Genomic DNA, 26,255 nt, shown 5'->3' with positions numbered 1-26,255 from the left:
TCCCACCCAAGTTGTCCAGAGTCCTCACGCCTGAATTCACACAGAAGATTCCTGAACTCCTTCCCTATTCAAATACCAACCAACTGAAATCCTATTTTCTCATTGACTTTACCTCTGGTTCCGCATCCCCCCCCCTTTTTTTTTTCATGAGGCAGAGACATAGGCAGAGGGAGAAGCAGGCTCCCCACGGGGAGCCCAATGTGGACTTCATTAGGATTTACCTTATATTGTCTATTGCTGTTAGAACTGTTTGACGACCACTGCTAGTTTGACCTGCTAATTTTTTAGTCTGATATCAAAGCCTACTGCAATCCCCGAGTCCCAGCCTGTTCCTGGCCTGTTTTAGTGCTGAATAGACCAGGGTTCCCAGGTCTACTCCCAAGAGAGAGCTGTCTTGCTGGATAAGTTTTAATTCAGATAATAGTAGGGGAACTAAATGGTTTTATAAAATCATTCTGAGTGATTCTTAATGCCGACTGACCTGAACCGGGTCATTCACCAGCTGACTGATTCTGCAGAACTTCATTTACTTACTACATATTTTTAAATTTGAAAAATGGTGGGATGCCTGGGTGGCTCAGTGGTTGAGGGTCTGCCTTAGGCTCAGGGCATGATCCTGGAGTCTGGGATCGAGTCCCACATCGGGCTCCCTGCATGGAGCCTGCTTCTCCCTCTGCCTGTGTCTCTGCCTCTCTGTGTCTCTCATAAATAAATAAATAAAATCTTTTTTAAAATTTTGAAAAATGGTTTTGGGTGTACATGTGGTTGTCTTTCATTTAGGAGAAAGCCGAATGGAATGAGAAAGTAAAATGACATAATCTCTGTTATTTCAGTCTGGCCTCATCTAGCTGTCTCAGTTTTATCTTCTCACTTTTCTCACTCCGTGAATAATTACCGTAAATCAAGCCTACAGTTTTTGCAAAGCACCATGTCAGTATGTTGTATACATTACTTTATTCTCAGAGCAACCTGTGATTTTTCTCTACAATTATATAACTAAAAAGTGTTAAGGAAGGTATTTGATCCAGATCTTTCTAACTCCAAAGGAAGGAGTCTTAAATTCTACATAACATTGGTTACTCTTAATTTTGAATGGAGGCTTCCATTGGGAAAGAGGTAAGTGAATGGGTAGTAGTTAATTCAGTGGCATTCAGTGGGGGTGGTATGAATCTTGATGTGACAGTCTGTAAGTTTGTGCAGGTGTTTTGGGTTGGCATAATGATTAGGGTAATGATGCTGGCATTTACCACGCAGGGACCAGGGATGTTAGACATCCTGGAGTGTGCAAGAAAGTCCCACAGTAGCCCAATATCTGTTTTACATAAAAGCACAAAATATTGGTTACATGGTTTTAATATACACTGAGTTTTCCAGGAATGCAGTAAATCAAAACAAGATTACACTCCCCCCCCTCTTTTTGCTACTTTACCAAGGGGTATTCACTAGTTTGGAAAATTGTGTCACCAGGGGCATTGCTACTTTCTCTTTGAGGCACAGGTCAACACACCTGTATTACTTTGCCTTTGTACCTATTGCATTTGTGGTATGCTTTGAGAAGTGCTATGAGAACGGCTTGGCTCTGCTACTCTGAGCTTCCTTCTTTGCACAGGACTCTTCAGATTTCCCTAGTCAGTAAAAAAAGAGTTAATGACTATTGCATGGAGGCTTCTAGGCCTCTTCCCCAGCTTTACAAATTGTGCCAATGCGTGTATTGGTGCCTGTGTTGTGGTGATTATACCCCTGAGCTCAGAATATCTCTTCATTACATATTGTCACTCAGTAGTGGTGAAATACTTAAATACAGAAAGTACATATTATTTTATTAAAGTTAGTTCTTAGCCCTCCCTTTACATTATAGTTAGGGAGTATATATATATATATATATATATATATATATATATATATATATGTATATATATATATACATATATATATATGTAAAAGGCATATGTACAGTAGGTTATGTTATTAATGAATTTCATTTCAAAAAAGAAAACAGGTGTTTCAAACCATTCCGGAAAAAAAAAAGAGGAGGGGAGCCTGGGTGGCTCAGTTGGTTGTGTCTGACTCTTGATTTCGGCTCAAGTTATGATCGTGGTCATGAGATTGAGTCCCAAGTCCAATTCCATAGTCTGGGGAGTAGGCTTAAGACTCTCTCTACCCCTCTCTCTGCCTGTTCCCTACTGCTCTTTTTCTCTCTCTTTTATAAAAAAATAAATCATTAAAAAAGAAAAGGGGAGATGTTGAGTTTGAAAGTTGAGAACTACTGAGTAAATCTGTCAAGTTCCCTCGGGGGTTTTGTCCTTTATCCTTATTCCTTATTTCAAATTGAAATTTTTTGCTGTTATAAATTGAAGGTACAGCTGGTCTCATTTTGGTGGCATCAGTAATTTATGTTCAGTTTTTGTAGAGGTTATATCAGAATAGTGTGTACTATATTTCATTGATTCACGTGGCTCTTGTTTCACCTAAGAATTTTTTTCTATGGCAGAGAGATCTTATACCTCATTTTTCATTCTTTCAATAGACTATTCAGTGTCATCATTGGGATATGATTGAATTATCTGGCAGTGTAATCTAGAATATACTAATAATGGTCTCTTCCATCAATAGAATTGTTTTTTTTTTCCTATTGAATTGGGTTTTTGGTGCTAATACCATTCATGGCTCCCCTAGAAATACCCCTGGTGATAAGTCTCTGTAGGTCAGTATTGTGATAACATTTTGATATCATCAATCCACCTATAATAAATAAAGATTGGTTATATTAAAGAATCAAATTTTGAGTTACAGGAATATTTATTTACTAAGTGTATTTTTATTTTGCATGGAAGTTCTCTTTGCTTGTACTAAATTTATTCTTCCTTTTCAGAAATGTCTAATGCAAAAGAAAGAAAACATGCTAAGAAAATGAGAAACCAGCCCACTAATGTTACTTTGTCTTCTGGCTTTGTGGCCGATAGGGGCATAGAGTACCATAATGGAGGTGGGAGACCTTTCCAAGCTCAAAAACAAGGTAAGATACACACGGTATTCTTTCTATTCTATTTGGAGCAAAATGCTTTAGTCAGCTCTTTTTTTTTTTTTTTTTAAGATTGTTTATTTATTTATTTGAAAGAGAGAAAAAGCACGAACGGGGGAGGGGCAGAGGGAGAGGGAGAGGCAGAAGCAGGCTCCCCACTGAGCAGGGAGCCCTATATGGGGCTCAGTCCCAGGACCCTAGGATCATGACCTGACCTGAAGGTAGATGCTTAACTGACTGAGCCACCCAGACTCCCCATTGTTAGTTATTATTTAAATAGTAAATGACCTGCATTAAAAACAGATGCAGTTGACCTTCATTATTCACAAATTTTGTATTTGCAAATTCACCTAGTTGCTAAATTTATTTGTTACCCCCAAATTAATACTCATGGTACTTTGGTGGTCATTCATGGGCTTGCAAAAAGAGGGAAAAAATTGGAGTCACTGCACATGGACATTCTTAACTGAGGTTCCCAGCTGCCTTCTTGCTTCAGCTTGCTGCTTCTTTTTTTTTTAAGATTTTATTTATTTATTCATGAGAGACACAGAGAGGGAGAAGCAGGCTCCACACGTGGGACTCAATCCCAGGTCTCCAGGATCATACCCTGGGCTGAAGGCAACGCTAAACCACTGAGCAACCCGGCTGCCCTTGCTTCAGCTTTCTTACAGAGTGACCAGAGGGTGGAGACTATAGTGGGGCACGTGCAGCAGAGCCCAGGAAGCTCCCTCTCCAGCTGGGGACTGAGTTGCAGTTGTGGGCAGCTGCAGGCAGATCACTTAACACTTCTGAATCCATTTTTTTCCTTTGTAAAAAAAGGAAACAATGTACCAAGATGAGTTGTTTTTATGATTTGAGATTGCAGTCTGTGATAGGGGTGTGTGTGTGTGTGTGTGTGTGTATTTTCTCTAGGAACAGTGGTTCAGTATTTGCTAACTCAGGGTTTGTTGTGACTTTACAGAGCATAACTACTGGGAATAAGAATTGGCTGTACGTAGAGCAGATATATTATATCTCTATCATAACATAGTTATTATTAAATTACATTCTTTATTTCCTAAAAGAAATAGAGTGTGTTTATTGTATCTGCCTTTTTTTAAAAAAAAAAAGATTTTTTTTTATCTATTCATGAGAGACACAGAGAGAGAGGCAGGGACATGGGCAGAGGGAGAAGCAGGCTCCTTGCTGGGAGGAGGTCCCAGGACTCCGGGATCACGACCTGAGCCAAAGGCAGATGCTCAACCACTGTGCCACCCAGGTGTCCCGGGAGTTTAGATTTAAAATCTAGGGGATCCCTGGTTGGCTCAGCGGTTTCGCGCCTGCCTTTGGCCCAGGGCGCGATCCTGGAGTCCCGGGATCAGGTCCCGCATCGGGCTCCCGGCATGGAGCCTGCTTCTCTCTCTGCCTCTCTCTCTCTATGTATATCATAAATAAAAATAAATCTTTAAAAAAAAAAAGATTTAAAATCTATTTTGTACTATTTGGACAAAAGAGCCCTTATATCAGTTATGTTCAGGGTTAGTTTGTCATGCTGACAAGGTTAGCCAGTGTGCTGCCTGCTAACTATGTCACGTGGGGCAAGGTAATTCAACCTTCCTACCCGAATTGATTCCCTCCTATTTAAAGGGAAGGTAGTAATAGCCACCTTACGGGTGATTGTAGAATTAAAAACATGTTAGTGTTGCCCCTCAGCATACGGTGTTTTCCACTGTAATCCATATCTCTGTTAGGCCTGACATAATTCTTTTCGTTTTCTTTTTAAAAATAAACTAGGCCCTTTTCCTGGAACTTCACAACAGCGGCAAACCAAAATGACCTACCATTCCCCAGTTGATCCTGATGTGAATGAACAGACTTCCTCCAAAATAATGTTTAAAAAAAAGGGAGGATGGAAAGCAGGTCCCGAGGGCACGTCTCAGGAGATTCCCAAGTATATCACTGGTAGGTGTTTGGGAAGAAGTGAAGCTTGATCGTATGATGAGCTGTCTGTTTAATGCAGCCAGATTTCCAGCACTCTCTGTCTTGGCCATGCCTTCCTGTCTCTCTCCTCTCTTTCCGTGTTGAGCTCTTCTCCCCTCCAGCCTGGACTTCGACTTCCTGGGGCCTGACATCCTGTGGCTTTTCCCTCTTGAGTTTCTCTTTTTTTTTTTTTCCTCTTCTTCATCTTCTTATAAGTTCTTCTCTGTGAACTGTTCCTTTTTGTCCTAAAATCTTCTTTGCCCTTCCCCCACCCCCTTTTTGAAATATGAAATGCTACCTACACTCCTTTGCACACATTCTCCAAAGGTGAAACCAAATTTAACACACTCTGAGGGTAACTAAGATCTTTAAATACCTGTCTCCAGGCCCCTTCAGATCTTGTCTCCTGTCACCCCTGCTATCCCCATTACCTTCTATTCTTTAGGTGTGCCTTCTAGTTTCTGTGTCTGTTTATACTTTCAAAAAATTTTCATCTTTCAATAAGTAAAACAAGTAATAGTTATGGCTACATATTTGGGAAAAGCAGAAAATAGTAAAAAAAATCCTTGAAGTCACAACCATTGTTAAAATCTCACCTTTGTTTTCTTGTGTGATTGTTGCACTTACAAATGTCTGTGATTATATTGCATGTAGACCTCTTTTTTTCTGATTAGAAAAGTAATACTGAATATAGAAAAGGGAAGTAGAAACAGAATAATTTCATAATCTTATAATACAGCAATAACTACCCCTTGGTATTAATCTCATTTGTGGTTTGGGTGGTGAGTGGGTTGTAAGATCATGTACTTCAAATCTGTCTTCCTTCTAAGGTCTGCCAGAAGTATGGATTCAAGACTTGTCTTTAATGATGGTGCTGTTTTTGTTGACAGCTTCTACTTTTGCTCAGGCCCGAGCTGCTGAAATCAGTGCTATGTTGAAAGCAGTGACCCAGAAGTCTTCTAATTCGCTGGTTTTCCAGACACTGCCCCGGCACATGAGACGGAGAGCCATGAGCCACAATGTCAAGCGCCTTCCCAGGCGGTTGCAGGAGATTGCCCAGAAAGAGGTATGAGCGTAAATATTTAAGTTAGTTTCTAAAAGAAATTAAGCAGTGTTAACCTGATAGAATTAAAATGTAAACCAAAAGCATTGTGATCATTTTGCATATTTTTTGGTTTACTTATGATTCCCCCCACCTCCCCTCTTGCTATGTAATTAGCAGACAGTTGGATATTACATACAGTCATACAGTGTTTGGAAGCCCCCCCCCCCCCCTTTTTTTCCTACTTTCTTCCTCTTTTTTTTTTTTTTTATTAGTTTCAGGTTAGAAGCTCTTTCTTTTAATGGCATTAAATAGTTTAATTCCCCTGCCAGATTTAAAATAAAATCCTGACCTTACTACATGAGTGATTTTAGCTCTGTATTTTGGGGCTGTGGCCAGCTTGAAGTTGGAAGGTTAAGAAGAAAAAAAAATCATCAATGTGCCTTTTGACTTTTTCAACGTTGAAAACTTGAAACTTGGATTTAATTTTTGTTCAAGTCTAATTGTTTTTGGCTTCACCAAAACTCTTGGCTTAGGCATTCTCAGATTGTGTAAGCTACCCATGTCTCTGCTAGTTGATTCAAAAGTTATTCATGGAGTGCTTTCTGTGTACTATGCTGGTAGTGGGGTTAAGAATTCATCAACACAAAGTCTTTATCTTTAGGAGCCCACAGACTAAAGAAGAGTTTTGGGGTTTTTCTTCCCCCCTCCCTGCACAAAAGTTTCACTCAGCTATGGAGGAGATTAAGAGTGAAAACTGAACAGGAATTTTGTGCTTTCTAGATTTAATGTTAGGTTTGTTTCCCAGTGATCAGGCTTGGCATTTGCCTGTCAGGACCTAACTGACGTGAAATGTATAGGTTTTCCTCGTTTTGTATTTTTCATCCTATTTTGGGTTTAGCTCTAGTCTCAGAGGTTAAAAAAAACAATAAAACCAATAACAGAAAAGCTAGCATCTGACTTATTCTCCTGCTCTCTTATATGGATAGCCACAGTAAGCTTACGTTCCTGTGTGGAGCCTTTTGTAAATATTCTCATCCTCATAGTCCACGAAGCTTGTCCAGTTAGTAAGTGATAGAACTCTGCTTTCTCTCTAAGTCTGGCCATCTCTGAAATCTTCACTCTGTTGTCTCTTCTCCTGGTCTTTCATTGGAGAGATAACCAAGTTAAAAAATTAAGCATATCTGTGGAGCCCACTTAATCTAAAGTTAGTTGTTTGAGTTACTCACATGTAACTTTGTTTTGAGATAGTTGCAAACTAGGATCTGTCTCTTTCCTTGAAACCACAGGCCGAGAAAGCAGTACATCAGAAAAAAGAACATTCAAAGAATAAATGCCATAAAGCTCGAAGGTGTCACAAAAATCGGGTGCTAGTATTTAACCGTAGACAAAAGAAGAACATATGGCTAGAAACTCACATCTGGCATGCCAAACGGTTTCACATGGTCAAGAAGTGGGGCTACTGTCTTGGGGAGAGGCCCACAGTGAAGAGCCACAGAGCCTGCTACCGAGCCATGACAAACCGTTGCCTCCTTCAGGTATTGCTTTTCCAATTGGTTTTCTCTTTCTTTTTGTTTAGCCAAAATGGAAGTGATGTCTGGGCTTGGCTCCAAGGGGTAAGAAAATGGGGCAGTCGGGGAGGCAGAGAAAGTCAGGTAAGAGGGAAGAATTAAAATAAATTCGCTGTGATCGGGATCCCTGGGTGGCGCAGCGGTTTGGCGCCTGCCTTTGGCCCAGGGCGCGATCCTGGAGACCCGGGATCGAATCCCACGTCGGGCTCCCGGTGCATGGAGCCTGCTTCTCTCTCTGCCTGTGTCTCTGCCTCTCTCTCTCTCTCTCTCTGTGTGACTATCATAAATAAATAAAAATTTAAAAAAATTAAAAAAAAAATTCGCTGTGATAAAGATGAAGAGAGTAAGATCGAGGATAACATGAAGGTGAGATTAGTTTGGGAGAAACAAGTAGGAACCAGGCCCTGCATGGTCTTGGTGGTCATGTTTGAGATTTCTTCAGCATTGATTCATTTAGAAATCGTTCGTCAACAACAGATATTTGTGTGCCTTATAGCTGTGTTCAAAATGTTGTTCTAAGTGTTTACAATTCAGTGGGATGCTAGGAAGTTTGCATTAAATTCTTTGAAAGGATAGTTTGTTTTAGAGCCTGGTAATAGTGTTTATCTTGTCCCTCTCCCCTTTCCCAATTGCTAAATCAATTGCATTCTCTCTTTCAGTACATATTTAGAAATTTGATCTTTGTAGAGGGTCTTTCAATATCAGGATGGCCTTGGCCAAATTTTTTTGTTTTTGTCTTTTAACTTTTTTATCTGGGTATAGTTGACACGATATTTATTAGTCACAGGGGTACAACATAGTGATTCAACTTCTCTATATGTTATGCTGTGCTCACCACAGTGTAGCTCCCATCTGTCCCTGTACAACACTATTACAATATCATTGACTATATTCCCTATGCTGTACCTTTTATCCTCATGACGTGTTCATTGCATAACTGGAAGCCTTGGCCGAGTTTTGAAATCACTGGTATTAGTATTCTTTGATACCTCTTGAGAGCAATATAGCAGAATAATCAATGTAATAACCTTTAAAAAATTGTGGTAAAATATACATAACATCAAATTTTACCACTTTAATTATTTTCTATTTTAAGATTTTATTTTTAAGTAATCTCTACACCCAGCATGAAGCTTGAGCTTACAACTCTGAGATTAAGAGTTACATGCTCTACTAACTGAGCCAGCCAGGTACCCCCCTTAATTATTTTTAAGTGTATAGTTCTGTGACATTAACTCTAGTCACATTGTTGTATAACTATTTTCACCATCCATCTCCAGTTCTTTTTCATTTTCCCATTAAACCATAACTCCCCATTGCCCACTGTCCTGCTCCTAGCAACTACCATTCTACTTTTTATCTTTAGGAATTTGACCATTCTAGATGCCTCATAAACGTAGAATCACACAATATTTGTCCTTTTGGGCTGGTTATTTCACTTACATAATGTCTTCACAGTTCAGCCATGTTGTATCCTGTGTTAAAATTCCCCTCATTTTTGAGGCTGAATAGTACTCCATTGTATGTGATACCCCATCTTGCTTATCTGTTTATCCAACAATGAACATTTGGGTTGCTTCCACCTTCTGGCTGGTGTGAATAATGTTCCTGCATGAGTATGCAAATATCTCTTCAAGTCTCTTTTCAGTTCTTTGGGATATAGTCTTAGAAGTGAAATTGCTATTTCACATGGTAATGCTATGTTTAATTGTTTGAGGAACTGACATACTGTTTACATAGAGACTGTACTCTTTTTCATTCCAACCTGCAGTGTGCAATGGTTAAATTTCTCCGTGGCCTCACCAAACACTTGTCATTTTCAGTTTGATTATAGCCTTCCTAATAGGTGGGAAGTAAATACCAGAACTATTTGAGAGCTTTTGAAGACTCAGCAGTAGAAATAATTGAATATAGTAAAATCTCTTATTTACATTGTAGAAACTGGGATTCAGAGAGATAAAGTGACTTGTCCAGGGTTGTGCAGTCTGGGGTGGCTAGATAGCCTTTGGGGCAGCTAATTCCCCAGGCCTGTGCTTTTTCCACTATCCCCCGCTGTCTCTCAAATTTTAAGACAGACATGAAAGTTACATCTTACTTTTTACAAAAATCTTACAGCAAGATTTTTGCTGACGTTATCAGATATTTTTATTACACTTGATCAGCCCTAAGTAATAAAAATAACTAATAGACAAACATTTTTGAGTACTTAATTGTATGCCAGGGCCCACTTAAATGGTTTCCATATGTTTATTCATTTAGTCCTTAAAACAAGACTGTGAGGTAAGTAGTTAACATTATGTCCCCTTTACAGATGAGGAAACCAAGGATCAGATAAATTAGGTAATTTACCCACCGCTGTACAACCAGTAAGTGGTGAAGTTGATTGAGATTTGAGCCCAGGTCTGACATCAGGACGTCTGGGCTATTAATCATTATTCAGGGCTGTCACCAGTTGTACAAATTTGGGGGAGGTTCATCTGACCACTGGCAGCTGAGGGTGGATTGCTGTTGCTGGGAAGATTTCTGTGTATGAGTGGTAGCACTGATTAACTTGAGTTTGTTGGAATCTTAGCCATGATTTGCCTTTTAGTTCCAGTTGCTGAGTGTCCTGAAATTGCTTAAAAGTGCTATGGCAGAGGGGCTGGTTTGGGGGTCAGTGAGCTCGACTCAAATGCTGGCTTCTCCACTTGCTGGTTATATGGCTTTGTTTAGTAGTAGTCCCTGCCTCAGTGTCCTCATCTGTCACATAAGGCAACAGAGAGTACCTGGCTCGTGGGGTATTGGGCAGAGTAGGGGACAGCCCAGCCCCTGGCGCTCAGCTTCCCTTCTGTGACTGTTGCTTTAACATATTGATTTTACTAGCTTGGTTGATCTCTCCTTGTTTTATTTACAGTGGTAAGGTCTTATTCTCATTACTTTCATTTTTCCTTGTGCATTGTTTAGTCAGAGTTGAATATCCTAATTAAGACCAAGGATTGGAGGAATATGGACTAAATGAATTGCAACATTATATTTCTACCAGTGTTAAGTAATTTTGGAGTCCTGAATTAGCTAACCAAAGGAACAACCTTAGCATAGCTTTACAGAATTTATTGCTGTCTTGCTATTCTGATTTCTTACCTTAGATTTGGAGGAGGAATAATCCTTTACTTAGAGGCAGCAGTCTTTATACTGTACTTAGAACTTGTCTATAAAATTTTCTTTCTCAAAAAAAATTTTTTCTTTCTCTCTCTTTTTTTTTTTAAGTTTTATTTGTCATCCCTCCACCCTGCATGGGGCTCAAACTCACCACCTGAGATCAAGAATTGCATGCTCCTCCAGCATGCCCTGACTGAGCCAGCCAGGTGCACCAACAGATTTTCTTTCTGAAAAGAACCCAGTAACTTAGCATTTTAAAGGGAAATTCTTTTTGATTTTGCTTTAGATTGGTCTAAGAATATTTGCTAATTTCCTAGGAATAGACAGGTTTCAGATTTTGACTTATAAACAGCTTTAGCAACTTGGTGTGTCTTTGACCTTAAAAGTTTTTCTGATGTGGCTTTTGGCTTCTCACAGCTTTCCCCTGTGTCACTTTCTGTTTTTTGTTTTGTTTTGTTTTTTAATTTTTATTTATTTATCATAGTCACAGAGAGAGAGAGAGAGAGAGGCAGAGACATAGGCAGAGGGAGAAGCAGGCTCCATGCACCGGGAGCCCGACATGGGATTTGATCCCGGGTCTCCAGGATCGCACCCTGGGCCAAAGGCAGGCGCCAAACCGCTGCGCCACCCAGGGATCCCCCTCACTTTCTGTTTTTAATTATGTCTCTCTCTTTATACAGGATTTATCCTACTATTGTTGTTTGGAGTTGAAGGGCAAAGAGGAAGAAATACTGAAGGCACTTTCTCCAATGTGTAGCACAGATGCAGGTAAACCTGTTTCAAAGTTGAGTGCTGTTTTAGTCTTCACATACTTATTCATATCATGAGCATTCATATCATCATCATTTTGGAATTTAAACATTTATAAAAATGCATGAGACAGTTCTTGTTCCCAGGAGTGTGTTAACATTAGGGAAGGTGGGGTGGTTTCAAATGATTTCTAACATTGTCAAGTATAAAGTGAGAGAGCCATTATTCTGGGAGAGTGAGTTCAGTCGATCAGAAACTCAAACTTCATTAAATCATTCATTCACTATTTATTGAGAACTTATTTTGTGCCAGGCTTTCATTTTTGCATTGATCAAAACTAGCACCTCATCCCTCATGGAGGTAGACAACAAGTAACAATATGGTGATCTGGAGATAATACTGCCATCTCAGTGCTGGGGATCATGGAATTTTGTTTTTATTTATGTCAGGACTGACTTTTGCAGCAGTTCACTGCTTGTCTGGAAAGCACCAAGGTAGTGTCCTGCTCTATCGGGCAAACAAATACCCTCAAGAGATGCTGGGGCCTGTCACATTTATTTGGAAGTCTGAGAGGACCCCTGTTCACACTTCTGAGAGCAGGCAGTTGTGGATCTGGTTTCATCCAACTCTTAAACAGGTATAATCCTTTATTTTATTTTATTTTATTTTATTTTATTTTATTTTATTTTATTATTTTATTTTATTTTATATTTTATTTTATTTTATTTTATTTTATTTTATTTTATTTTATTTTATTTTATTTTATTATTTTTTTATTTACTCATGAGAAACACAGAGAGAGAGAGGCAGAGACACAGGCAGAGGGAGAAGCAGGCTCCATGCAGGGAGCCCGATGTAGGGCTCAATCCTGGGACCCCAGAATCACACCCTGGGCTGAAGGCATGCACCAAACCACTGAGCCACCCAGGCATCCCTTCTTCCTTTTTAAGGTAGATTGGATTCTCTGATATTTATTCTCTTTTGTGTTATATTAATTTTAACTTCCGTATTTCTTATGGTGTAGATAAAGTCTTGTAACAGAAAGATGTAAAATGCAGTACTCACGCAAAGCCTAGTAGGAACATTAAACCAAATGCAGCATTTCAAACCACTGCATAATACAATGGGTTTTCATCTCTGCCTTTACTTAATGGCTTACTAAAAACTGAAAGGTCAAAACTTGCTTCATTTCATATTCACATAACATTCTTCTCTTTATTCAAATACCAAGCTATCAGCCCAACTTTTATAGTATTTAAATTTCCAAAGCACTGATTTCAATGGTAATTAAGAATGCAGTAACAGAGTTGAGAAGAATTAATCTCAAGGATTATACCTGTGTAGGGCACCCCAGGTGGCTCAGCAGTTTAGTGCTGCCTTCAGCCAGGGCCTGATCCTGGAGACCCAAGGTGTAAATTTTTTAAGGGAGAAAAAAAAAACATGAACTGAACCACCTGAAGTGTTTCAGTATTTCCTTAGGATATTTTAGAAGAACTAAAAGCAGCGTGCCAGTGTGTGGAACCCATCAAATCAACCATCTGCACCCCTGACCCCCTGCTGACAACATCCCAAGAAAAAAGCCAAACTGAACTGCCTGATGAGAAAATTGGCAAGAAAAGAAAATGGAAAGATGATGGAGAAAATGCTAAACCAGTTAAAGTTATGGGTGATGGAACTAGAGATCCACATCAACCATATTCTTGGGTCTCTCCAGCCACAGGCATTATAATCAGGTACAGGCTGAATTTGCTCTGAACCTACTGAACAGTTTTAGTGAAGACTTACTCAGTTTTCACCAGTGGCTAGACACTGTGTATGATGGAAGTTTCCATCTTAAGACCTTTTCTCTCTTTCAGTGATTTGACGATGGAGATGAACAGGTTCCGGTTAATTGGTCCACTTTCCCACTCCATCCTAACTGAGGCTCTAAAAGCTGCTTCTGTCCAGACCGTAAGAGTAAATTTGACTGTAGTGCTTTATTCCACTCCTGTCCTTAGCAAATTTGTGAACCCTAACATACTTTGGTAGCATTTTGGGCCATGGCCTATAAATGTTTATTTCTCTACCTGTGCTTATTACCAAATACATGGTCATCTTTCACTTCTAGAAGAACAAAGCTAAGCAAATCTAATGAGTAAACAGACTTAATCCTTATTTAAATGCAGAGTATGCTTCTGGTTTGTGAGTTTTGTGAGTTTGTAGGTAACAGAGAGCCCCTAAAATTACTGAAAGTGTGTGCCATTGTTTGTTTGTACTTGCATGGTACATATTTTCATATTTTCTGGGGCTAGGTTTTTTTTTTTAAGAAATTTTTATTTAAATTCAATTAACATGCAGTACATTATTAGTTTCAGAGGTAGAATTCAGTGATTCATCAGTTATATATAACACCCTGTGTTCATTACCTCACATGACTTCCTTAATGCCCATTACCCAGTTACCCCTTACCCTCATTCGCCTCCTTCCAGCAACTCTTAGTTTATTTCCTCTAGTTAAGAGTCTCTTATGGTTTGTCTCCTGCTCTGATTTTGTCTTATTTTTCCCTCCCTTCCCCTCTGATACTCTGTTTTGTTTCTTAAATTCCACATATGAGTGAAATCATAAGATAATTGGCTTTCTCTGATTGGCTTATTTCCCTTAGCATAATACCCTTTAGTTCCACCTACAATGTTGCAAATGGTAAAATTTCATTATTTTTGGTGGCTAATATTCCATTGTGTATATGTACCACATCTTCTTTATCCATTCATCTGTCTGTGGACATCTGGGCTTTTTCCATAGTTTGGCTATTGTGGACATTGCTGCTGTAAACATTGGGGTGCAGGTGCCCCTTTGAATCAATATGTTTGTATCCTTTGGATAAATACCTAGTGGTGCAATTGCTGGGTCCTGGAGTAGCTCTATTTTTAGCTTTTTGAGGAACCTCCACATTGTTTTCCAGAGTGGCTATACCAGCTTGCATTCCCACCAACAGTGTAAGAGGGTTCTCTGGAGCTGGTCTTAAGGATCTGTGATCCCTAAAAGGTTAAGAGCAATACATCTAGTGTGGCAGTGTCCAACTTCCTGCAAGGATCATATTTTTCTCTGGTGCCTGGTATGGTAGCCGTTAGCCACAGTAGCTCTTGAGCACTTGAAATGTGGCTGGTGTGACTGAGGAACTGAGTTTGTATCTTCATTTTTTTTTTTTAAGATTTATTTTTATTTATTTATTATAGACAGAGAGAGAGAGAGGCAGAGACACAGGCAGAGGGAGAAGCAGGCTCCATGCCGGGAGCCCGACACGGGACTTGATCCCGGGACTCCAGGATCGCGCCCTGGGCCAAAGGCAGGCGTGAAACCGCTGAGCCACCCAGGGATCCCCTGTACCTTCATTTAATTTTAATTAACTAGAAATTAAATAGAAACTGCTCTCTGTAGCTGTAGTGCGCAAGTTGACCACACAGGTCTAGAGAGGAGAGATGAGATTAGGAATCAGACACTCTGGGTTCAGATTTAGTTTGTTTCCCTGTGTTAGTACAATTAACCCTTCCATGCCGGTGCCTCTCACAGATTTGATATGGTCAAATAAGATGGTAGGTCGGAACAGATTTTGAGCTTTTAGAGGAAAGATATTTTAAAAATCAAAGGCTACTTCTGTAAAAAAAAATCAAAGGCTTCTCTCTGTTGCTTCTGTACTGGCCTCAGCCACTCTATCTCTTGCCTGTCTGCATGTCTGCATACTGAAGCAGCTTCCTCACTACTTCTGCTGTTCCTCCTTTTCACTCCATCCTCCATGCAGGAAACGCAATGATTTTTTAACAATTGATTTACATCAAGTCACTTCCCAATTAAAAGCTTTTGAATAGCTTCTTACTGCATTTGTGGTGAAACCCATAGTCCTTACCGTGACTGCATACTCTTGTGCCTTCCTGCCTTTCTGGCTCCCTGTCCCTGCACCTGCAGCTCAGCCATGCTGGTCTTCTCAGGTCCTAGAATATGTCAGGTCTCAGCTCCCTTAAAACCTTTACACTTAAAAAACAAAACAAAACAAAACAAAAAAACAACCTTTACACTTGCTTTTTTTCCACCTGGCTGAAAATTCTGCCCCCAGCCCCTCTTTGCTTAATGAAACCTTCCTTATTCTTCAGATTTCAGCCTCTATACCTCTGGAATCCCTTCCTGAACCTCAAGTCAAACGATATAAATTATATTTCATTCCATTTTGCACATTCCCTCAGTTTATCTGTCTAGATTCGCTTGTGTACTTACATGATGTTCACACTGAAATTGGTGAAGGCAAGGACTCTGTCGCCAGTGCTTAGCATAGTGCCTGGCACAGAGTAGAGGTTCCACTCTAGCTAATAAGTTGCTCAGGAAGGATTTGAACCTAAGAAGTTGGTTCCAGAGCCTGTACTTTAAATCAGTAAGCTATGCTACCTGAGTTTCTGTGAGGTAAATAGCTCATATGCTAACAGATTGCTTCTCTAGAATCTGTAGGAGCACATCCTACTTTACTGAACTTTAGTATGAATCATGGCAGTATGTTCTCTTTCTTGGTGTGCATCTGGTACTGAGGTGCTTTTTTGTTTTCTTTTTTTGTTTTTAAGTTTTTATTTTTTATTCTTGTAAGTAATCTCTATACTGAACATGGGGCTCAAACTCATAACCCTGAGATCAAGAGCCAGCCAGATGCCCTTGAGGTGCTTTTTGAAACCTGCCCAATTCCTGGTTCTTTTTGGGAAAAATACAAGTGAAATATTTGTGTATCTTATTTGAAGTTTCTAGGAACAATGTAATTGTAAGATATTCTTTTGCCAAAGATTTCTTCAAACAGTATAGGTTTGGTTTCTCTTTGATGGGGAAGATTTTATTGCTTAAATTGGTTTGAAGTTGGTGGTAGTGGAGGAGGAGCAAGGAGCAGGTCTCTTTTGTCAGTAGTGTTCTGTGAAAAGAGCACAGGTGTGAAGTAGCTTAGGTAGTCCCTCTGAAAACCATGGCTGTGGTTTTAGTGTGTGAAATGTTGAGAGAAGTGTAATGCTGTGTCCTTGCCTCTAATTAGAAGAGTAGTTAGACAGGTGTTAATTATTGTGTTAAATTAGGTGGCAGTTTCTCACATATCTCAACTGTAACAGAATTGTCAAGTCTGATTCATTACCTGTCTGGTAAGCAGTTGTTATTTTTCAGAAAGGAGAGGACGCAGAGAAGACACCTCACCACTGGTGGATTGAAACCTGTAAGGATCCTGATAGCGTTTCCCTTCATCACAGACAAGAAGCCATTTTTGAGTTGTTGGGAGGTATTCAGAGGGTAAAGTGGGTAGTTTGGGGAAGAAGGGAGGAGTGGGAAGTGGGTCAAGAGAGTGTTTTACAGTTGGGCTAACTCCATGGGAGTGGTGCTTTTTTTAACTTGCAACTCTCGTCACAATACAGCAAGAAGACAAGCAAACAGGAGTTTATGTTAGTATTCCAAATAACTGGCATTCTGATACAGTAGCTAAACACATAGACCACGTTCCAAACTAAGGTCTATACTTAACCTGTGTACAGTTGTGTCTGTGTGTGAAGCTACTGTAGTTAACCACTGATGGAAATATACGTGTTCATGTTATAAAATAATCTGTTATGCTAATTTACTGGTTTTGGTGGGAACCGTCACTCTTTATGAATGTTAATTTACTCTCTGAAAGTATTAATGGGAAAAAAGAGGAAATGTATGTTTTTTAATAGCCCAAGAAGAAATTTTTATTTAAAAATTTGAAAATACAAGCAAATATATGTATATTGTGAATGACTTTGTAAAAGCTTGTTTTTTTTGTTTTTTTGTTTTTTGTTTTTTTTTTTGTTAAAGGAGTAACCTCACCAGCAGAAATTCCGGCTGGTACTATTTTGGGATTGACAGTTGGAGATCCTCGAATAAATTTGCCTCAAAAGAGGTCCAAAGTTTTGCCCAATCCAGAAAAATGCCAAGGTAAAGTTTGTAGAACACCCCTGATTTTCCTTGCAATTTTGAGTAGGTTAGTCCCATTAGAAGAGTTTGACATCTCTGCACTAACTTTATTTGTAAAAAACGGGGGTGATCTTTACCTGCCTCCCTTTCAAGGTGTTAATGACCAAAGGAGATGGTGTGTATGGAAGTATGGAAGTATTTTTTAGCTATGAGATGTGTAGTCTGATCCTCATGTTCATTTTTTTTCCTGAGTTCTTTATTTTTAGTATCTGGTAAAATCTGTCTTTCTGCAGACTGGGTTTTCTGAAAATGCCTGGCATTTCAGAATTTTAATTGTGAGGAAGGGATCTGCACCCACAGCTGGTCTTGTGCTCATTGGAAGCCTCTGTCTGACCATACAGATGATCCAGGTTCGAATCCTGGCAAGGCCATCCCAGGTGCTGAAGATGTCTTGGTTTAGACTCAGTAGAGTGGCCTGTGGGAGGTTGTTCTGTGAGGGTGGCATGGGAAGGTGGGTAGGAGCTGGCTTTTTAATCTGATCTGGGATTTGCAACAATTGTGATAATATCACATTGTATTTATTGTCAGTTAAACACTATTAATTGGTAGAATCATTAAAATTACCTTCTGAGTTTTGAGAGGAAAAATACAGGTATGTGTAGTAATAGCTTCAGATTTTTTTTTTTTACCTCCATGTGTAGTTAATAACCTATTAAGGGAGCAACAGATTAGTCTGTCAGAACCTCACATGCAAGGTGAGGGAGGAGTTTGAAGATCTGTAGGCAGCTAATTATGGGATCTCAGACATGAGTTGTTGCCTTTTTTCTTTTTAATGGCATTATGGTCTGGTGCAACCCTAAAAGTTGCATTGTTGACTCTGCATTAAATGTTGACTGTCATAATTGCCGTAAAGCTATAGTTAAACTCCACTTTGTTTGCCTCGCTGCTTCAGATCCTTTTTTGGAATGAGGCAGTTATGTATTCAATTTTTTTTAAGACTTTTATTTTCATATGAATCAGTTCCAGGAAAATTAAAGTCTACCTTGAAAAACATGATTTCATTTCTATGAAGGCCTACCATCTTGTTAGTCATTGTGGTATTTTATTGAAACCTGTTTTAGGTAATTCCGTTGAAGTATTGGTATGTGAACTACATAAAGAAGTAAACTTTTTAAGGGATTAGTATTATTCCAACATTACCAACAAATGTAACACATCACCTAGGATGATAATTCAAAACTAAAGTTTGAAATATACTTTGATGAGCCGGGTCAATTAATAAAAGACTAATTCTTGTAAGAATATCAATGTCATGATGACATAAAACATAATTCTCTGATGTACTTCCAATTTCTCTTTCTATAGCTGAGGTTAACCTTTGCCTATTTTGACTTAGACAAAACAGACCAATTTTGGTGCCACTTAAGCCATAAAGAAGGGTTTGCCTGATTCGGATAACAAACTGTCTTCTTATGTGTACTGGGAATCAGAGAACTCTGAAAAGAGAGGGTATATAGCTGTGATACTGTGATAGAGTAAGAAATATGCATTTTGGTTTTTGTGCGGATACACCTGTCTCTAGCATATTGCTTCTAAAATCCTTTAATTTCTTAAAATTAAAGCCTTAAAGGCTAAAGGAATGTCTTTTCTTATTCATTAAAGCCCCTTTCAATCATCACTTTTATGTGAAGGATGGTGGGCTGGTTACCTGGGGAACCACCCACCAGGTTAGAGGGCTGGAACTTTGGGTGGCCCTTCTAACCCCTGCCCCACCCAGACCTGCTTCTGAGAGGGGGAGAGGGGTTAGAGATTGAGTTTGATTCTCAATGGGCAATGATTTCATCAATCATGCCTACCTGATTATGCCTTTGTAAAAATCTTAAACAGTTGTGATTTGGTGAACTTTCAGTTTGCTGAACACTTGGAGGTGTTGGGAGGATTGTGAGTTCAAAGGGGGCAAGGGCCTCATTCCCTCATACCTTACCTTATCTGGCTCCTCCATCTGGCTGTTTCTGAGTTCAGTCTTCTTATTTAAAAAACACAAACCAACAACTAAACAAAACAGTAATGGATTAAGTAAACTGTTTTCTTGAATTCTGGGAGCCATTCTAGGAAATTGTTGCATTTGAGGAGGAGGTCATACATGAGACCAGTTTATAGCCAGCTGATCAGAAGTATAGGAGACCAGAAACTTCTAATTGGCATCTGAAGAAGGGGCAATCTTGTGGGACTGAGTCCTTAACCTGTGGGATCTGACACTGTCTCCAGGAAGGTTGTGTCAGAACTGATCTGAATTGTAGGACCCCTAGCTGGTGTTGCAGAATTACTTGCTTTTGGGGAAATGACTGCACATTTGAGTGTCAGAAGTGTTGGGAGTAGAATAGCAAGAGTGTAGAGAAGGAAATAGTTTCTTTCAGTGAAAAACGTGAAATAATGATGCATACTTTCAGATGCTTTGACAAAGTTTGCTTGATCATTTGATCCTTGAATTTGATTTCAAATATTAATAATGGTTTTTCAAATCTTTTCAACTTAACACAGCATTTCAGTATGTAAGTAACTTGTTTTCTGTGTGAGATTTTAAAATAAATTCCTGTTGTACTGTTGTTTTAGTATTCTCCTTAGCATCTTCTGATTTGTTGATAGATGATTTTAACTAGTCTTTTTCATCCAGAGATGAATTTGCTTTAGAAAATGCTTTGCATGTGCTTTTGGACTCTATAATCTTTCTCTACCACTCTTCGGTAGTGTGTATACCCCAAACACAGGAAGAGTCAAGTTGTGTTTAGAGTGATAGGTGAGAGATTATCCCCTTTTATAGCTTTTCCAAGCACCGTTAGAGCATTGATCTGCAGTTGACTTTGTGAAGTATCCAATTATTAGTCATTGTGCACTGACTTCTCTGTTTTTGCTCTTGGGAGAAAAAAACCCTCATAGCTTCAATTGGTCCCCTTTAACTGTTCTGTATGTTTAATTTAAAACAGAGTGAATTTGAAGACTGTAACTTTGGTTTATTTGATTCCCAGATGAGAAAAACTTAAATTTCCTTTGTTCTTAAGGAAAACTTACTAAAAGAAAGTATTAGTTTAAAACTTGGTCGTCTCCAAATACATTTAAGAAAGGAGAAAACATGCTATTTCCTTCAACCTCTAAGTTATTCTGCAGTTATGTAGTTCATTAGAAGACTTCTGCCTGGGCATGAAAGAAACTACGCTTTATTTCAGTCTTGGGCATAGGACTTAGAATTACATTTGGAATCGATAGTCATTGTAGGCCCACTTAGGTAAAGCTGACTTAGCTGGTGGTATTCTTTTTCCCTCATTACTAGACTGACTGTTGACTTAAAAGGACCTTCTTCTTTGCTTTCAGACATACTCCATTTTGTTTTAAATAGACTTTATATTTTTGAACAGTTTTAGGTTCACAGCAAATTGAGTGGAAGGAATAGAAAGTTCCTGTATTCTCCTTTCCCCACCCCCACCCCACCCCAGCATGGCCTCCATGAGCCTGCACTAACATATCATTGTTAGTGAAGTCCACGGTTTCCTCTTGGTGTTTTATTTCTGTGGAATTTGACAAATTTATAACAACATGAATCCATCATTGTAGTATTATAAAATAGTTTCGCTTCTCTAAAAATCTGTGCTCTGCTTATTCATCTCTCTCTCTCTTTCTCTTTCCCAGCCCTTGATCTGCTTATAGTCTTCATAGTTTTGTTTTCTAGAATGTCCTCTCATTGGAATCAATACAATATGTAGCCTTTTCAGATTCTTTTCTTTTACTTTGTAGTAAGTGTTTAAGGTTCCTCCATGTCTTTTCATGGCTTTGTAGCTCATTTCTTTTTAACACTGAATAATATTCCATCATCTGGATGTACTACCTACTTTGTTTCTTCTATTTAAATATCATTGTTTTTTAGAATATTTGAAGATGAAGCTGTCTTTCCTGTGCCTTTACATCCTAGGTATCAGCCCTGTCTTTTGTAGAGTCCCACTTCTGTCACTCAGATCGTGGCAGCACTCCACAGGAAAGCATTCTGGATAAACAGAGAGGCTGTTTGAGATGGAGCCTCTTTGCTCCTAGACAGGCTATGTGAACTTTCACAGCACGTAGCACTATTAACTTAAGATACTGTTGGTTATTATCTCCATGAAGAACAGGAGCAGACTAGAAGCAGTTTCTGCTTTAAGGAGCTTTTATCTCAGATCTTTTCATCAATTTAATATTCTCTATCTTTGTTCTCCCCTGAAATCTGTCACAGTATGGCCCAGAGGCTTCCAATTTATTTATTTATTTTTTCCAGCCATCAGACTCATGCAGGTATGTGCCTTTGAATGACCTTTCTATGTAGGCAGTTTAGAGGCTAGCTAAAACTCATGAATTGTCTTTCTTTTTATTTTTTTTTTCTTTTAATTTTTCAGACCAACAGAATTTGATTTGGAAGATTTTCCCCCCCTAGTGTTTAAATGACTTCATGTCGGATATCTCTTCTATCAATATAACATTTGTAATTGAAAAAGTCTCTTTTTTCCCCACTAGAATGCTTTTTGGCATGGCACAGTTTATTTAAAAGGATGAAACAATATATTTCACAGGAACTATGCTCTTTTTAAAGGAATGTGAAGAACCTATTTTACAGAAGAAATAAATATTCAGTTCAATGAGAAAGGATTATAAGAGACTTGAAATAATAGAGCAGAAGAAAAAGCTGGTATCTATTGGCTCACAACCATTGGGCCAGGAATGCTATAAAGAACCCTGAAACCAATAGTTACAATATGGGTTGTCCTGTCCTAGCACATTGTAAAAAAAATTGTTCACCTGTACAGTGGTTCCTAGAATTCAGTTATCTTAAATGTGGGATTAGGCAGCTATTTCAAGGCAGCTGAATGTGATACTTCTATTTTATATGCTAAAAATAAATGCCAAAAAATAAGTTTAGGAGCCTTTGCAGTTTTGCAGATTATGAAACCAACTATAGGAATAACTTAATTTCTAGTCAAGAAAATTCTTCTAGATGTGGTATAGGTATACAATGGATTATTCATCCATTGGAAACAACAAATAACCACCATTTGCTTGGACGTGGATGGAACTGGAGGGTATTCTGAGTGAAATAAGTCAATTGGAGGACAAACATTATATGCTGTCATTCATTTGGGGAATATAAAAATTAGTGAAAGGGAAAGGAGAGAAAATGAGTGAAAATATCAGTGAGAGTGACAAAACATGAGAGACACCTAACTCTGGGAAATGAACAAGGGGTAGTGGAAAGGGAGGTGGGCAGAGGGTTGGAGTGACTGGGTGATGGGCACTGAGGGGGGCACTTGGCGGGATGAGCACTGGGTGTTATATGTTGGCAAATTGAACTCCAATAGAAAAATTAAAAAATAAAATTCTTCTAGAGAAGTTAAATGAGCGCCTACAAAATATTTTCTTGTAATAGAAGGTCAACCAGCAATGTTTAGAGTTTGACCTCATTGTTCTAAAGGATGTCGTCTGAAGGCTATTTCTTTTCCCTCTTAGATAATGAGAAAGTTAGACAGCTGCTCCTGGAGGGTGTGCCTGTGGATTGTGCGCATAGCTTTATTTGGAACCACACTATCTGTAAGAATGTCACAAAGAATAAAATCTCGGATCAGGTAACTAATGGTGTAAGGATTATTGGTAAAGTCCTGAAGATAGGTTGAAATTCCTCACTCTAGACGCTGTAGAAGTTATTTCATACTTTATAGAATCCCATAGACTTCCTTTTATTTTCTATTTATCGATCCTTAGGATTTTTGTGTGTGTGTGTGTTCTTAGAGAAGAATAATCTCTGGAAAAAGTTGCTTCAAAGACTTTCTTGAAACGATAATCCCATGGTTTAAATACATATTTTTCTTTTACTGTTTTTTTTTCACCTTTAAATGTTCTAACTTTAATTTCACAATGACTGAGCTACCAGGACTAGGAATCATAGTAGATGGTGGGATAGATGGCTAAGGTATGTTCAAGGAAGTACAGGATTAGAGGAAGCCCAAAGAAGGGGTGCCAAGCTCAGACTAGGGAAACTGGAGAAAGCTTCCTGGGTATGGGAGCTGGTATTTGAGCTGACTTTTAGATGGGTGGGCAGAGTTAAACCAGACTTCTCGGGATCAGGAGCCAAGACAGCAGTAAAGAAAAGGATTGCTGGAAGTGAGACCAGTAAGTACAAGGGCCAAGGATGATGTGTTCAGGAATCTCTAAGTAGGTCAGTAGCTTGGAGTTGAGGATGGGGCAGGAGATGAAGAAATGAATAAGGGTCAGAGCATAAAGAACCTTGAGGCATTTTAAGGATTTAGACAGGGGACATAGGGTGCCATTGAAGGGTTTTAGCTGGGCCATCATGACATGATCAGCTTTCACTCTGGCAGCATTGTGGAAGGTGGATTAGACTAGGAATGGGGGTGGGGGCAGGAGAGCAGGAGATCAGACTTGTGGTTGGATGGCTTTAAAAGAGACCCTGGATGTAGTCTTTAATGGAGGACATGATGAACTCAATCTTGGATAAACTGAGTTGGAAGATCCTCAGGACTTCCCCAGAGGAGATGCCAGGAGACAAGGTTTTGATCCCAGGGGAAAAGTCGGGGTTATAGACAGATATTTTGGAATTACTACCATGTAGAGATGGTGGTGGCAACTCAACCAGAGGTTAACAAGGAGAATCAGGACTTGGTCGTGCTTGAGGAGCATTCATGAGGTAGCAGTCAGACTTGTCATTGTGGAGGCAGCCTCTGGTATCGTCTCTTAGGTGAGTGCTGGGCTTCTCTCCTGCCTGTTCATCTCTTTTTGCAGCTGGCGAGAGAAGTCTGACCACTCCCTACAGTCCAGATAATAAGTAATTTATGGCATTTTTTCTTTTAAATCTTTAAGACCTGGTGAAAAAAATTTCTCCAGAGCCAAAGTATTTTCCCACTTGCCGCTCCTTGAGAAGTTGTTTATTGTTTGTATCTTTTTTACTTCCTGACAACAAATCTTAACCAAAGTAAATGTAGGGACTGAGCATCAAAATATAAAACTAATCCTGATAATAAGAGATTAGCCAAATAGATGTATTTTATTTTTTAATTTTGAATCATGTGGCGTATTGAAGCTCAAATTCAAGATAATTTGGCATTTTCTATCAAAGCACTTGTATAGAGGAAAATCATTATAGGAGGAATACCGTGCATTTCAAATGGCTTACATTTATTTATTGAGAACATTTTTTTCTTGGTTTTTGAAAGAGCATTTAACTTTCTAAAGCTGTTTATAGGGAGTAGCAGTAGAATCTCCCAGAAAATTAGGATTGTTTGTCTTGAATTATTTTTTTCCATTCTAGGATTTAAACCGGAAGAGAAGTGAATTGCTGGTGCCCGGGTCACAGCTTGTTTTAGGGCCCCAGGAATCCAAGATACCTATACTTTTGATTCAGCAGCCAGGGAAGGTGACTGGTGATGACCAGCGAGGCTGGGGAAGTGGCTGGGACATCCTGCTCCCAAAGGGCTGGGGCATGGCCTTCTGGATTCCATTTGTAAGTTCCTTTTCAATTCCCACTTTACAGTGTGTAAAATACATTCCTAGTAAATAACAAGTGCTAAAATTGTTCTAGATTTCACACACAACTTAGAAACTGAGTGCTGTTTTTCTACCCTTAGAGCTATAATTCTGACACAAGATACTTTTTTTAAAAAGATTTATTTATTTATTTATTCATGAGAGACACAGGCAGAGGGAGAAGCAGGCTCCCCGCAGGGAACCCGATGCGGGACTGGATCCCAAGACCCGGGTATGATGCCCCAAGGCAAAGGCAGACACTCAACCACTGAGCCACCGAGGTGTCTCCTGACACAGATACTTCAATAAAGTCCCTGGAGCCAGGTTTCATTGATGGGCTGACATAGTGTGAATTTTTGAGATTTTGAAAGTGTCCTGATTTTTGAATAGTAGTGGCAACAAAATGTCAGGGTGGTTTTTTGTTTTGTTTTGTGTGGTTTTGTTTTATTTACTCAAAAGAATTTTAAAAGTTTAAAAGCAATTTTTATAATTTTCTAATTTTTATGGTTCTATAGAATACTTTTATTTTTTAAGTGCTGACCATGTATTCCTATTAACTGCAGCTAAAATTTTTATTAAAATCCAGTGTGTTTTTTTTCTTTTCGATAGTTTAAATATTTTGAGCTAGAGAGTATAAAAGACATGTACGACTGTTAAATTCACACAGGTAATTAATTTTAGCGATTATGCCTAGTACAAGAGACATTTGGTTAAGCATTTAAGAATGGGAATATTTCTTGGGCTCCTGATTGGCTCATTTGTTAGGTCAGGAGTCTGAGCCTAATGCTGAGTATAGAGCTTACTTAATTTTAAAAATATATTAATATATTATTATTAAAAATTATTAATAATTATATATTTAAATATATTTATATATAAAATTTTATATATACATAAAATAATAAAAGTGGGAATATTTTTAAATAATTCTAATTTTTAAATTATTAGATGTTTCAAGCATACAAAATATAGATACTGATATAATGAACAACTCTATTTACCCTTCAGTCACCATCCAGCTCCAGAAATAAAACATAGATTTATTGGAAGCATTCTTTCTAGTTTCATTTCCCACCCTCCTTCTGAAAAAATCCACTATTCCTATTTTTGGTGTTTGTTACTACCTTGCCTGTTTTTATAGCTTTATTTTAAGTATGCTTGTATCCCAAAATAAAATAACTATATTTGACATGTTTTCAAACTTTATATACCTCACCACATATATATGCTTTTGCAACTCACTATATTCACTCAACATTAAGATTTTCCCTTTACTGATGGTGAAGCTCTG

At 38.7% G+C, this 26,255-nt stretch overlaps 1 protein-coding gene across 4 annotated transcripts in view; it reads left to right on the top strand.

Annotated features, from left to right (window-relative positions):
• The window catches only part of POP1 (POP1 homolog, ribonuclease P/MRP subunit), a 43,212-nt gene that overhangs the window by 980 nt on the left and 15,977 nt on the right, over nt 1-26,255 (top strand). For 2 of the 4 annotated variants that reach the window (XM_025994752.2, XM_072734238.1), the window contains 12 exons: nt 2,964-3,016; nt 4,796-4,963; nt 5,872-6,047; nt 7,313-7,561; nt 11,413-11,500; nt 11,932-12,119; nt 12,962-13,215; nt 13,339-13,432; nt 16,646-16,757; nt 17,309-17,428; nt 22,934-23,049; nt 24,750-24,941. In XM_025994752.2, coding sequence (XP_025850537.1) covers nt 4,834-4,963; nt 5,872-6,047; nt 7,313-7,561; nt 11,413-11,500; nt 11,932-12,119; nt 12,962-13,215; nt 13,339-13,432; nt 16,646-16,757; nt 17,309-17,428; nt 22,934-23,049; nt 24,750-24,941 — 1,719 coding nt within the window. In that variant the 5' untranslated portion in view covers nt 2,964-3,016; nt 4,796-4,833. Of the gene's footprint in view, nt 1-2,872; nt 3,017-4,795; nt 4,964-5,871; nt 6,048-7,312; nt 7,562-11,412; nt 11,501-11,931; nt 12,120-12,961; nt 13,216-13,338; nt 13,433-16,645; nt 16,758-17,308; nt 17,429-22,933; nt 23,050-24,749; nt 24,942-26,255 lie in introns of all 4 variants that reach the window. The other 2 variants (XM_025994751.2, XM_072734235.1) reach the window with 1 other exon arrangement.

This window comes from Vulpes vulpes, chromosome 13 (assembly GCF_048418805.1).
Source record: "Vulpes vulpes isolate BD-2025 chromosome 13, VulVul3, whole genome shotgun sequence".
NCBI classification, from domain to species: domain Eukaryota; kingdom Metazoa; phylum Chordata; class Mammalia; order Carnivora; family Canidae; genus Vulpes; species Vulpes vulpes.
This window is presented reverse-complemented; position numbering and strand designations above follow the sequence as displayed.